This window comes from Anoplopoma fimbria, chromosome 9 (assembly GCF_027596085.1).
Source record: "Anoplopoma fimbria isolate UVic2021 breed Golden Eagle Sablefish chromosome 9, Afim_UVic_2022, whole genome shotgun sequence".
NCBI lineage: Eukaryota > Metazoa > Chordata > Actinopteri > Perciformes > Anoplopomatidae > Anoplopoma > Anoplopoma fimbria.
This window is the reverse complement of record NC_072457.1, coordinates 21,604,613-21,618,221: the sequence shown is the minus strand read 5'-3', so window position 1 is coordinate 21,618,221 and position 13,609 is coordinate 21,604,613. Positions and strand designations below refer to the sequence as shown.

Below are 13,609 nucleotides of genomic sequence, written 5' to 3'. Positions count from 1 at the left end.
TTTCACCACAAGTTTTCAGTATGACAGTAAAGTGGTGTCAAAGTTCACAACTCATCAAACACCTTATATTATTTTACCACAGAGTGACTATCTTGGATGATATGGTTGTTAAACTGAAACACCCATGAAGGAGAACCATATGCAGCTTGAAGGTTTGGGATTTTTGAAGTGTATCTTTATAAAACACTAACATACTAATGCAGACATGAAAAGGTTATTGGTCACAGATTATTCCACTGAAAGGCTTCAACAAGGAAACACAGTGGGGCGGGGGTCAGATAGAGGTAATTTCAGACTCTTAACCTCAGCTGAACTTCAAAATGCATGAGTTTGTCCCTGTTTTCTTACTTTTTTGTTGTGTTACACCAATTACTTTTTCACTGTATGTGCGTATTGTGAGTATTTAAGAAACAGTGTGTAGCATTTAGGGGGATCTATTGGCAGAAATGGAATAAAAAAATAATAAGTACCTTAATGTTTCTACAGTTGTACAGAACGAACAAACCAAACACTTGTTCTAGATTTCAAGATTTTGCATCTGCCACCATAGTTCTCCTACATGTTTAGCACACAGGAGAATTTTAAGTTGGTTGCAATTTGCAACACCACCAATAGATGCCTCCAAGTCCTACACAATGCACCTTTAAGACACAATTTTAAAAACAAGTAACCTATTCTTTAACTCCTTCACCTTCTTGACCTTGTCATTACTTCTATTATTATGACAGAAAGAGAGTGGGAGATGGACCTAATTATTACTTTTCATTATCTATTGATTTGCAGTTTATCTTCTTAAATTAACCGTAAGGTTTATGAAACACAAAACAGCCCGAGTTGACATCTTCGAATGTTTGGTAGTTTGAGACTAAGAGAATTGTTTTATTAGACTCTAAGGTGAAGAAAAGCTGCAAATCTATCTATCATTTTCTTAAAAAAATACTTCTTGATTGCAGCTCTAAAAGGGGGGTTAAGGTGCTTCCTTTTGGATGTGTAGTATATTATTAAAAAAGGAACAGGATAAACTATCACTTCTGACACCCACTACGTCAAACGGGTGAGTTTAACAGAGAACTCCTTTGTGTTAATCATCCCTTACGCTCACTCACCGTCATGTATTCCCACACGTCTGTATGTGGGTGGGGAAGTAGGCTGAGACTTTTTTCTTGTCTACTTCTTGCAAGATCGTCACTGTTACTGTAACCCTCCCAACCTGCAGAACAAACAAACCACAACAGTGTTTATACAGGGACTATTTGCACATCCAGCAACATGTCCACATTTGTGCTCGGTGAAGTCAGGGAGCTCTACCTAGTGGCTGGAGGCAGGTAACTGGAGGCTATCATGTTTACAACTGTTATGTGTAAGTATATATATATAAGATAAGATAAGATAATCCTTTATTAGTCCCGCAGCGGGGAAATTTGCAGGCTTACAGCAGCATAGGGTAAAGTGCACACAAGAGACATAGTAAAAGAAAAAATAAATGAAAATGAAAGAAAAAACAAAAAAAAACAAGTATTATAAATAAGAAACAGTAGAAAAACAACAATAACTGAAATATTATATTTACAGACAGAAAAACTATTTTAACTATTATTGCACAGTGTAAGAACTATGATTCATAGTTGTGTGTCTTTATTAAAGAAGCTGATGGAGTGGTAAAACAAAATATGGAGAAGGAAGACTTGCTGGTGGAATATGGTTAGGGAAAGGAAATTACTCCACAACAACTACTGCTGAACTACATTAATTCGGCATTTAACCTTGAGCTGCTCCAGTAGAGTTGTTCAATGCCTAATAGTCAAATACGGTGGCTGGACTGTGCAGCTCCCAGCTGGCGTCCATCACTATGTAAATCTGAAACAGGAAGGTGAAAAACAGCTTGAATAATGAAGACTGCAGTGGTGGAAACAGGATTCGAAGGTAAAAATAGCAACACACTGGAAAAATACTCCATTACGAGTAGAAATCCTGTAATAAAAGCTTTCACAAAAAGTAAAAAGGTATAATCTGTTAAATGTACATAAAGTATCAATCAACATACTCATAAGGCTGAAATATAGGACCATAGAGTGTTATATTTTTAAGTATAATGTCAATGATGAGCTAAATTGAACTTCATGTTTTCCAGGAGTACTTTATAAAGTATAACCACGAGTCCTATCACATAAGCTGATTACTAAAGTTGTGTGTTAGCTTTTAGCAGTGAACTAGTAACTTTAGCTGGGAAATAAATGTATTGGAGTAAAAAGTCCGATATTTCCTTCTGAAATTGAAGTAATAAGTTGCACAATATGGAAATACTCAAGAAAAGATCAAGCATTTCAAAACTGTACTTAAGGAGAGTACTAGAGTAAAGTTACTTTCTGCCACAATCGTTGTGGCGCACATGTAAACAGTTACCACAGTAACACACGCCGTCTCCACACAGCGTTCCAGCAGCACAGTAGTTGGAACTGTATCTCCCTTCTCGGCCGGAGGAGTTGGCCCAGTGGCACACAAGCAAACAAAATGCCCATTGTGCTTTAGCAGCCCCCACAAACATCAGCAAACTGTGCCACCGTTACCTACCAGCCTCAACACAACAGGGCCCTCATTCATTTTGAGTTTCAATCCAGCTATCTGCATGATCTTTGAGAGGGTTTTCACTAAGCAGTGCATTCCAGAGTGCAGTTATTGTAGATGCCCTTGATGAATCACCTTGGAGAAGTGCTCAACACTTGAGGAAACTGGAGGTTAACAAATTACAGACCACACACTCCATTGACTGGACAGCAAAATGTTGTTCATGTGGTTTAACAAAGGAATGCTGTAGTAAATTGATTTTATACTTAAATTGTGCTTGTTTGATCCGAGTTGCTAAAAGTACAAAAAATACATCAGTGAGGGGTTACCAACCTCTTTGCAGACCTCAGAATGAAGCAATGTCTACTCAAGACCCCTCGTTGCATACATGTCATTGAGTTTTGAGCAGCACCGACCGTGATTATTCACATTTAAATAATCATTTTAGGACAGAAGACGTCAAACTTTCCCGTATTTCCCAAGAAAAAGTGCTAGTTAAAAAAAGATATCAGAAAAACATTTATGTCGCAGAATGTAGTTTTGTCATCTTTCTTATCCCCGTCAACCTTTATCATCTGCCGAGCCCCAAGATTGACTTTGCGACCCCTTCATGAGGTTGGGAAACACTGCCCGGCGTGATGGTTTGAATGCTGTTTTTAAAGCCTTCTCCACACTGTCAGGTATAAAATTATTAAGGGGGAAAAAACTTTAAGTCTAATTTACACTTCATGGAAGCTAAAACACTACACGGTTTAGAATGAAAACTATGACTGCAAGACTTCAAATTCAACACTTTATTTTGTGTTTGCTTCTTCAAATAGTAAAGTGAATAATCTCACTTTTGTTTTAAAATTATTTATATAAATAACATTTTAACAAATCACAATAAATGTTGCTATATACAAAGTCACAGGAATATTCAGTCCTATTCCAACAATAAATAAGAATAAATTCAAAGTCTAAGTACATCTAATTAAGAGAGACAAAACTATGAAAAGCAATCAGGGTGCACCACGTCAAGTTTTGTAAAAGTGTTTAAAAACACATATAAGGATTCAACTGTTTCACAATGGAAATAATGCAATAATTACAAAACACTGGGGAAACTATCTACAAATGTGCACTCCCAATTAAAAAGGGAAAAAACGGATATATAAGGTGCCTAAATTGCACTGTGCAAAAGAGGTGTCTACTGTATATAGCCACCCATCCACTGAAAATAAGCTGCCAGGACAATATGTCCTGTGTCACATATTAATGCTGAGCCACTATTAACAAAAAAAATAATCCTTTACACAGCAATGAATTCAAGTCACCAGGTTTGAAGCAAAAAACAAGTTAGATTAGGGTTACCCAGAAGGCCCCAAGACTTTTGACTAACTATGAATGTGAGCGAAAAGCAAGTCCATCATATCAGGCACACATGAGGCCCGGGCCACGTCTATCGCTGTCTGACCGCTGATGTTGGCGTGCTTCAGGTCAGACCGCGGTGCCAAGAACTCCACAACATCCCGGTGGCCTTCCCGGATGGCAATGTGGATAGGCAGGGCGCCGCTCTGGTCCGGGAGGTTTACCGAAGCACCGTACTCCACCAGAACCTGCAGAGTGTCCGGGAATCCAGTTCGGGCCGCGTCGTGGACAGGTGCTATCCCATGTTTGTCCTGGACGTTGGGGTCTGCTCCTTTTTCCAATAGCAAACTGGCGATCTTAGAGTTTCCCATCATCATCACCTGAAGGAGGCATCGGAGGAGAGGGGAAGAGAGTGCACAGTGAATTCAACACCGGTGTGTAAATGGCCAGTTGTGACTAGATTCTCTCCAATACAGTTTTATGTCAAGAATCTCCACAAGATATTTAAAAATGTCACCTTGAGGTCTGTATGGATATTTTTTTTCTCCATTTCTGACATTTTATAAACTAAACTTTTCAAAAGATAACTAAAAGACTAAATAAGAGTAAACCATTGTTTATCACAGCCCTACTAGTGTTCTCTCTAAATAGGGAGGACAACATATTAGAAACACCACTAAGTGCAGCCTCTAAAAAAAGAACACAATAGGTCAACACCTCTTTAAAACAGTTTAAAACCAAACTGAAGATTACAACCTTCATAGGGGTAGAAGTTATAACAGGGCTGTTGCAAAAACATAACATATTCTACATTTTGCTGAAGTCCATCTGCTTTCCAGACAATCTCAGGTACTGGGAATTGGGTGACAGTGCTTACATATTATATATTTTAAAGGTCGCACCACCAGCTCTGCTCCCAGTAGACCACATGACACTAAAAACCTCTGCAATACAAATACACTGTGCAATACAACAGTTATAATAGTTTCTGACTGTATATATAATATTTCAGTTACATGGTTCCCTCTTTAGATAAACATCTTGTAAACAAGATTTGTAAAAGTGTTGGATGTCAATTCAAACCAGACTTCTTTTTAGTTTAGGGGGTATGATTTAAATTTTGTTTCATATTTATTCTCATTATTATCTACCCAAGACCTTCATTGTTGCCAGTGTTTTGGTACTTTTTGTAAAAAAAGAAAAAAAAACAAGTTTAATGAAAAGAGGTAAAAAATGAAACACCAAAGTATGGTTTACATTTTGTACTACCTTGTCATTTGCAAGTGCCTTCACCATTTCAAGTGTTGATTGTAGAAAGAAATGTTATGTTTCTTACATGTGGATTCTTTACTGTTTTTTTTTTTATTGCTCATTTGCTTATTTATAATACTTGGTTTTTTTTTATCTTGTTTTTTTACTATGTCTCTTGTTTGCACTATCCTCTATGCTAATAAAGGATTATTTTATCTTATCTTAAAGTAAAACAGAGTCTTAATAATAATAATAATAATAATAATAATAATAATAATAATAATACACGGTGCTGTAACATATTCATAACAGGTGAAACCCCAGGGCAGCCACATGTGATGAGGTGAGTCTCAACCTGATGTTATGGAACAGGCATCAACCTCTCTGGGTCTTTGGTCCTCACCTGCAGTGCAGTCCTGCCAAACTCATTGAGGGTGTCCGGGTGCACTCTGCACTCCTCCAGGATCCTCTGGACCTCGCTCGTGCTCCCTTTGGCTGCAGCCGCTGTCAAAGCTTTCCCGGCATCCATCTGGCTCAGGACCATCATAGACTCTCTCTACCTGGTCAGGTGGGAGATGCACCACAGTTAAGACTTGTGCTGGTTATACATGTATAATGCAATACAAACACACTGTGCAATACAACAGTTATAATAGTTTCTGTCTGTATATATAATATTCCAGTGACTGTGGATTCTTTACTGTTTTTTTTATTTTTATTGCTCATTTATAATTATTATTATTATTTTTTTTACTATGTCTCTAGTTTGCACTATCCTCTCTGCTGCTGTGCTCCTGTAAATGTCCCCCGCTGCGGGACTAATAAAGGTTTATTTTATTCTATAATGGTGCAGCGGTGACGTCACGTCGGGTCGGGATGCAGGAAGGCACCGCTAGCTTTAGCTTACTCCAGCATCCGGGCTAACGTGAGCTTCAGTGGACGCCATGTTACCGGACTGTGCTAGCATAATGTTACTTAACAATCAGCTCGTTACACAAAGACAAAGCTGTGTGCACACACGTGTCACAGCGGGAGAGACAGACAGAGTCACACAGACAGCTAGCATGCAGGCTAACTGTTAGCACTGAAGGAGAGCAAGCTGTGGAGCCTTAAAGTAAAACGTTACCTGCTTCTGTTCCTGTATGTCTTTATATCTTCAATCCCGCTGCTTCTCTGGACCAGTACTTTTTAAATGAAACCCAAACTAGCAAAGTTTATCAACATTAGAAAATACATTTGCGCGCTGAGATCCACGCAGCGGCGTCTCCAGACTACAATTTACAAACATTGGAGAGAACGCACGCCGACCAATCAGAGCTCGCCTAGAGGGTGTTGCTCTTCCATATATGGTATAAGGGGCGGGGGCTACAGCTCTGTTACTACACTATCACTGTGGTAACGGCAGCAGTCGACCAATCAGAACGCGTAGCGAAGAAAGCGGGCGATTTGTATTCGTTGATGCCTTCAAAGGGCAGTTCATTCACAGTTCTGACCCTGGTTGTGTTTCTCCCGAGGCAAATGTGAAAAAAGGCGGGTGTGAGGTTTTCATTTTAGGCGGAATTTAGTGACTGTGATTGCACAACGCATGACTACATTATTGGGACAACATCAGTCCATATATGGCCTGGCAAACTAGTGAAAAAAACAAAGAGCAACAACTAATATACAAAGAATACAGACGACAAATTGTTTAAAGTAATCATTTCTTCAAGCGTGATTCCATAATACAAACATTAAAATCAAGTTGCAAACAGATTGCTGGCATTAAATAGACTATGTGAAATTTAAAGACATTCTTTCAGTTCAGTTAAAGTGATTAAAGCATTGATGTTCCTCTGGTCGTCCTGGTGTAAGTGAGGAATACGGTAATCCTTCACAGGCTTTACACATTGGTCCTCAGCTGGTAGTCTAAACACAAAGAGAACAAACGTAGGGGATAATTATAAAGAAGTTGAATATGATTCTATTTCCACATCCATGTGTATCTGACCACTTGCTTATATAGTATAGTTAGTTCTGAAAACATTACGTCGTTTTGAGGTCAGATAGAAAAATATGAATGAAGGCTACCTCCACTTTGTGTGATGTACCGGACCCACGGTAAAGCCTGGTAACCACTTTTCTCAATGATCTTCATATATCGCACCTGGAGAAAAATAGTGAGTGAGATTGGGAGACACAATCATGTTGAGGCAAGACACATTAATGTGCAATTCAAATTAGATCTAGTATTCCTGTCTGAGCACACACACCATCAGCTCTTACAGGACCGGACTTGACTATGCACGGGATGTAAACGGCAGACGCCCTATGCAAAAGCCGGTCTCTTCTCAGGCGACGGTTAAGAGCTTTATAATTGTCCATATTGATATAAACAAGATACATCCTCTACTCTGGCATCAGCTGGATCCAGAATAAATGTGTTCGACTTGACTCGTACTACAACAGGCTAAATTTTTGGATTATTTGATATCAAAGGAGAGCCTCTGTACAACACACACACACACACACACACACACACACACACACACACACACACACACACACACACACACACACACACACACACACACACACACACACACACACACACACACACACACACACACACACACACACACACACACAACACACACACACCTGTATTCCTGAGACGGTGAAGTATGGGATCTCAAATTTGACGGTAATGGGAGGCTTGCCCTCAAGCTCATTTTTCTCCACACTGGGCAGACCAAAATGAGCTCTCATAAGAAACTCTTTACCTCCCTGGATGGATGCACACACAGACAAATGGATGAGACAGAATGCAGATAGATGTACAGAAAAAGGAAAAAGACAAATAGGTAAATACAAAACAAGTTCCAGTCTATGATCAGAACGTCAACTGCAATACCTTAAAGAAAGTAATACAACTTATAATCAAAGCATTTGCATCTAAAGATACATGATGTGTTGTGTGTCTTACAGGGAAAGACTTGATGGTCCACACCACCATGTCCTTCTCGGGCACATATTTGGCATTGCCGGTGCTGGTTTTGAACTTGGGTGAGTCGGCATCACTGGGGACGGGGACCCTCACCTCCACATTATTTGCCACGGACTGTTTTTTAAATTGCCCCTTTGCCTAAAGAACAACACAACTGTTACTTTAAAACCTAGTTTGTGGTATGGAAATTCAATAATAACTGGAGACACAAGTATGATTGAACCAGTATTAACCACAAGAGACATCATTTTTGCTGACGGTTTGTTCTAAAGAACAAATGTCCAGTGAAACAAACATACATCACAGTAAAGTTCCAATACAGTCGGTCAGTACCTTGACCATGATCTCTACTCTACTGTGAGAGAATTTCTCAATGACCGATTCAATCCATATCAGAGGCTTCACCTGGAAGAGATGAATTGGGTTTAAAACATCAAAACAATGTAAAAATGCTTTCTTGAGGTACAAATGCAAATTATTCAGTGTCAATTTAAATCAATGTTTATATGCATAGTACTATAAGGCTCAATAAAGCATTCGGTGCTGCACTACTTGACTCATTTCTGCATAATTTGTCCATTTGCACAATGAACAAACGTATATCTATCTATCTATCTATCTATCTATCTATCTATCTATCTATCTATCTATCTGGTAGAATATGACACTAGCAACACCAGATTTTTTTGTACTCTGACGGTTTACACGTACATGTATTTACAGGACTAAAACAAGTATCAAATGCAATGTGTGAGCCATAAATATGGTACATGGTGTAAGTGACCAATATTAACATTTTAGTAAGATAACAAGGCGCTGAATTGGACTAACGTGGGTGTTGATGCGGTACGACATGAGTTCAGACTCCCCATCTGGAGGAATGAAGGAGATTGTTCGATCACTATCAAAGCGTGAGAGACGGACACACTGGTGGAACTTCACGTCCTCCATCACCACCGTCTTTCCCTTGTCACCTGAACACATAACAATACAATCAGTAGTATAATTTGAATATAACAAGATAGATGAGCAGCATATCCCACTAGATAACTGGGGCAGCAGTGAACGTACGTCCAGTGAGAGCGAAGAGCACTCGATCGTTGAGGCCCAGCCGCAGCTCGGGCATCCCAGAGAGCATAGTTTTCAGCTTGATGCTGCCTACGATGTCGCTGCTCATCACACTGCCGTTGGCATTCACCTGAACAAACAATAGGCAGTGGTGAATAAAGAAAAATACATTTTATAATTGAAAATCACAATCCGATATATTATTACTATAATAATACACGTTATTTGAATAACACATTTCAGCACAATGAGGTAAAATAGACATAGAATAAACAGAAAATAAAATGGGAAATAAGAAATAAGAAATATAATAGGAAATAAAACCCACTTGATAAATCAGATGAAAAAAAAAAATAGAATACAAAGAATGGATAACATAAGATGGGATATAAAACCCACATAATAATAATAATAATATTAAAATCAGTATTTATATTTGCAGAACACACATACATATAAATAAACACTGCAGCAGCATCAGAGGGTCTCTATTCTCTTCTACTCTGTTCTTTTTGTATTTTACATCAGTGGTGTAGATTTAAATTTTTGTGAGACAGAAACATGGACAGTATCTCAGCCTGCGCCTGGGTCTCTGGGGCTATAAATAAACACAACAGAACCTACTTTCCCTGACTTACTGAGTCAAAATAAAAATAATCAAACAGTTAGCACAGTGTCACAAAAGCATGAATTTATGTCATCTTCGTCTTATACTGTGACGTGAAGAAGCCACTGGAGTACATCCACTAGCACCACTGCTAGAGGAAGTTGAATACGAGGCAGCAAATAGATTAGGTGTAACAAAAGCAGAAAGTATAAAGAAAATCCATGCACTCCTTGCTCCATTACGGCCCATACAGCAAAACAAAGTTTGCTTTAAAAGTGATATTATCAGCACACATAATACACATTTTTGCACATATAATAAGATTAAGCCCTACATCCCGTCTTACCAGTACGTTAATGGACTCGATGACATCAATAAAGACCTCGTTCTTCTTGTATTTGATGCCCTCTGACCTCCAGGAAACAGCGTTGGTGACGGTGGTCGGCACCTTTGATTTCCCCACCTCCAGCTTGGTGCCTTGCTGAGTGATATATCTGCAAGATTTGTGAAGAGAAGATGCTGTGATTCAGGGCCCCTCTCTGTATCAATATTCATAATATTTCTGCATTTCTGCACATGATGTGTGCATCTTGTGAAGCCTCACTCCTGTAGGATCTTGCTGTCGGTAGTCTGAGGGAATCCAAAGTCCATCAGCTCATCCAGCAGCTCGTAGACGACCACAAAATTATCCTGGATGCTCTCCTCCTCCAGCTCTTTGAAGTACTCTGTGAACACCTGAACAATACCCACAACACAGATCAGCCTCATCTGGGGTTTGACTTTACATTATCACTGTCACCACCGGCTCACACAAATATTAACACAAATATTTCAATTTTAAGTCACATTCAGTTGTGTGACTCACCTCGACTATTTTGTATAGAAATGAATACACAAGGGAGGCGTTGGAGTTCTTGTTTGTCGTGGACACCACTGTGCAGAGATCAGGTCAAGGAGTATTCTACCAATAAGATTAAGTTCACAACTATTGTTCACCTCCTTAACATTTTTATTAGAAGGATGTAATTCAATAATCTGTGATGTAAATATTATCATTCATTCTTCAAGACTCTCAATAACTAGTAGATGTCAGCTGTGTCTAGGACAAGGATACGGTACAGGTTGCTGTGTTTGATCCACATGAAGTGGACGTTGCCGTGTGACAGTACAGGGCAGAGAAGCCCTTCCTCTTCGTGTTGCATGAGTAAAGGCAGGAAGTGGTCGATCTCCGCCATGTCCACATCGCCTTTGTAGTTGCGGCAAATCAACACCTGAGCGGGGAAAAAGAACACCACACGGGGGTCAGACAACTGAGGGGTTAAACTCAATATGGTTACGAGTTATAGAGACAAAGACAGCTTTTAGATATCAAGCTTAACTCAATAGAACAAATTTAAATAATGTGACTTGAAAAAGTGCTTATTTTTCGATAGAAATTACAAGAAATAATGTTGCAGATCTTGGATTTACATTTTGTCACAGTAAATTAGGCAAACAGTCTGACTGCGACCTGATGTTGGACCAGAACTGCTGCTACCAACAAAGATTGAACAATATTTGATCTCACTCTCGTGTGGGTATTAAAAAAAGGTTTAATAAAACGTTTTATTAAGAATCACAATATTAGTGTAATTTAATCTTCTCGTGAGTACACTTACAAGGTGATTCTAGGTATTAGGAATCATCCCATATTGATTTTATTTCCAACTTATCACCAGAGCTGATCAAACAACTATTCAATAGACCTTGATTAATGAAAAATCGTTAGTATTTTCAAAGACAAATACCACACAGTTTCTAGTTACAGCTTTTCTGTTATCACCTTTTGCTGCTTTTTCTTCTCTAATGTGATAGTGAATTACATATCTGTGGGCTTTTGTCTGTTATTGGGACAAAACAAGCATTGAAGTGAGATCACCTTGGCTTTTACTATTTTACTGTCATTTTTTACACAATTAATTGAGAAGATACTCCGCAGATTAATCGTTAAATAATATAATCGTTAGTTGAAGCACTGGATACACATGATGTGAAATCTTCAGAGAGGCCTCGGCTCAATTTTAATTAGTTATTAATATATTGATCAGCAAAATAAAACCCTCTGATGTTGATGATGCAGATGAAAAAAAAAACAAGTTAAAACATGACACCTGTTTAAGATGCACCCACCTCAGGTTATAACCTCCTGCAGCTCTCTTGGATCAAGTCATGTCAAATGTCACACGCGTTTGTCGAAACCATCAACAAACCCTTTTTAATCACACACCTGAAACCCCATGTGTGCTTCCATTTCTCACTAACACTAACATGTGTGTCAGGTTACATTTCCTGTCTGGAGAGAAAAGGCCTGTTTGTGCCATGAACTGTGACAACAACAACAAAAAGATTGGTGACACAAATGCCATAACTGAATGAAACTATGCTTTTACACAAATGCTCCATTTCACTGAAGTTCTATAGCTTGTATTTCCACTTGACATGCATCCGGAAGTAAAGGGGGGAAAGGCCAGTGAATGAGTGTGCTGCAGGCCCTTTATTAATATTTAACGAGGCAAGAGCCATTAATGATTAACAGTTAAAGAAACAGTTAAAAACGTCACATAAACAGCCTACAGTGGGTTTAAATGCAGGGGTTTACAATGTCAGCGTCTACCATCAGCTCCGTCATTACTCTTACCTTCCCCTTCAGGTCCAGCACAAATATAGCGGAGGCAGACATGGTGTGTGTCACCCACAGGTAGGTGAATGAGCGAGTCTACCAATGTACGCAAACTATCGATTAAAGTTCAACTCGAGTCTTCACTGCTTTGCGTTTTGTTTCTCCATGCAACAAACTACAGACATTCATCGGCCCGAGCTGATCATGGACTCCTCCGTTTCTTTTTCCTGAAGGTGTCGCGACGTCATTGCATGCAGGTGAAACATTCACCAGCTCACCTGGGCCGAGGGGAGGAGGAGGAGGAGGAGGAGGAGGGTGTGCTGCTCAGTGTATCCGCTAGAGGGCGCCACAGACACGCAAATCATAACAGGGACAATCCTGTTGATTAATGTGTTTAGTAAAAAGTACTCAGATATTTTACTTTAAAGGACAGCTCAGCCCAAAATTCAATACTAAATATTTTCCCTCTTACCTGTTGTGCTATTTATCAGTCTAGATTATTATTATTATTATTATTATTTTGGTGTGAGGTGTCTGGTTTTGGAGATATTGGCCATAGGGATTTGGGCCTTCTCTCAAATATAATAGAACTATATGGCACTCAAGATAATCCACTGGATAAAACCATATATATATTGTATTGTATCGGGAATGACCTTGAGACTCGATTATAGTGTGGGGGCCTTGACTTAAAGGATCATTTTTTATAGTAAACTCAAAGAAAGAGTAGAATTTGTTATACTATAAAGTACATTTTCCTAGATGTACTGTATCAGGCACATAGTGAACCTTTGTTAGTGCAGATAAAATCTCTTTCCCCATGAAAGTACACATTTTTCAGATCTTTTAGATAACGCATTTGTATCAGGTCAGTCTGTAACTTAAAGTACAGAAACTAAAGATATTTAGATTACTACTTGAGCTTCACTCTCTTTAAGTCATCATGTGTTTTATCATGTGTGAAAGGTTCACAACCTTTATCAGATGGTGTGTGGCTTGCAGCCTCTGGCCTCAGGTTTGCAGAAGCATTTACTGATCACATGCTCTGTGTATTTATAAGCCATAAACCTGGTTCTACAAGATCTCCACGTATTACCGTCCCCTGGGCCTCTCTGCATGGTGT

General features: G+C 39.0%; 2 protein-coding genes across 4 annotated transcripts; both read right to left on the bottom strand.

Annotated features, from left to right (window-relative positions):
• Nucleotides 1-3,462: 3,462 nt before the first annotated feature.
• cdkn2d (cyclin-dependent kinase inhibitor 2D (p19, inhibits CDK4)) lies at nt 3,463-6,522 on the bottom strand. Of its 2 annotated transcripts, none has more exons than XM_054603852.1 (3): nt 6,293-6,522; nt 5,570-5,722; nt 3,463-4,295 (listed from the first exon to the last, which is right to left on the bottom strand). In XM_054603852.1, exons 2-3 carry the CDS (start codon nt 5,711-5,713, stop codon nt 3,942-3,944), a joined length of 498 nt encoding a protein of 165 aa, XP_054459827.1. In that variant the 5' UTR covers nt 5,714-5,722; nt 6,293-6,522; the 3' UTR covers nt 3,463-3,941. The 2 variants fall into 2 exon arrangements, with proteins under 2 accessions (XP_054459827.1, XP_054459826.1); XM_054603851.1 differs by having other exon boundaries at nt 5,570-5,726; nt 6,293-6,521.
• A 321-nt stretch (nt 6,523-6,843) lies between these two features.
• On the bottom strand, nt 6,844-12,775 carry ap1m2 (adaptor related protein complex 1 subunit mu 2). Of its 2 annotated transcripts, none has more exons than XM_054603849.1 (12): nt 12,505-12,775; nt 10,942-11,098; nt 10,693-10,760; nt 10,432-10,562; nt 10,174-10,321; nt 9,224-9,350; nt 8,984-9,126; nt 8,486-8,557; nt 8,132-8,290; nt 7,807-7,932; nt 7,237-7,312; nt 6,844-7,074 (listed from the first exon to the last, which is right to left on the bottom strand). In XM_054603849.1, the coding sequence occupies exons 1-12, from the start codon at nt 12,544-12,546 to the stop codon at nt 7,049-7,051; spliced, it is 1,275 nt and encodes a 424-aa protein (XP_054459824.1). In that variant the 5' UTR covers nt 12,547-12,775; the 3' UTR covers nt 6,844-7,048. The 2 variants fall into 2 exon arrangements, with proteins under 2 accessions (XP_054459824.1, XP_054459825.1); XM_054603850.1 differs by lacking the exon at nt 12,505-12,775 and adding an exon at nt 11,997-12,076.
• Between the last annotated feature and the right edge of the window lie 834 nt (nt 12,776-13,609).

Excerpts from the sequence above, each read along its gene's own strand:
- cdkn2d (XM_054603852.1), bottom strand. The coding sequence starts at position 5,713 with ATGATGGTCCTGAGCCAGATGGATGCCGGGAAAGCTTTGACAGCGGCT. Across the intron at positions 4,296-5,569 it reads TTGGCAGGACTGCACTGCAG|GTGATGATGATGGGAAACTC; the intron begins GTGAGGACCAAA and ends TGCCTCCTTCAG.
- ap1m2 (XM_054603849.1), bottom strand. The coding sequence starts at position 12,546 with ATGTCTGCCTCCGCTATATTTGTGCTGGACCTGAAGGGGAAG. Across the intron at positions 7,933-8,131 it reads GGACCATCAAGTCTTTCCCT|GGAGGTAAAGAGTTTCTTAT; the intron begins GTAAGACACACA and ends GCATCCATCCAG. Across the intron at positions 7,075-7,236 it reads GTACATCACACAAAGTGGAG|ACTACCAGCTGAGGACCAAT; the intron begins GTAGCCTTCATT and ends CTTTGTGTTTAG.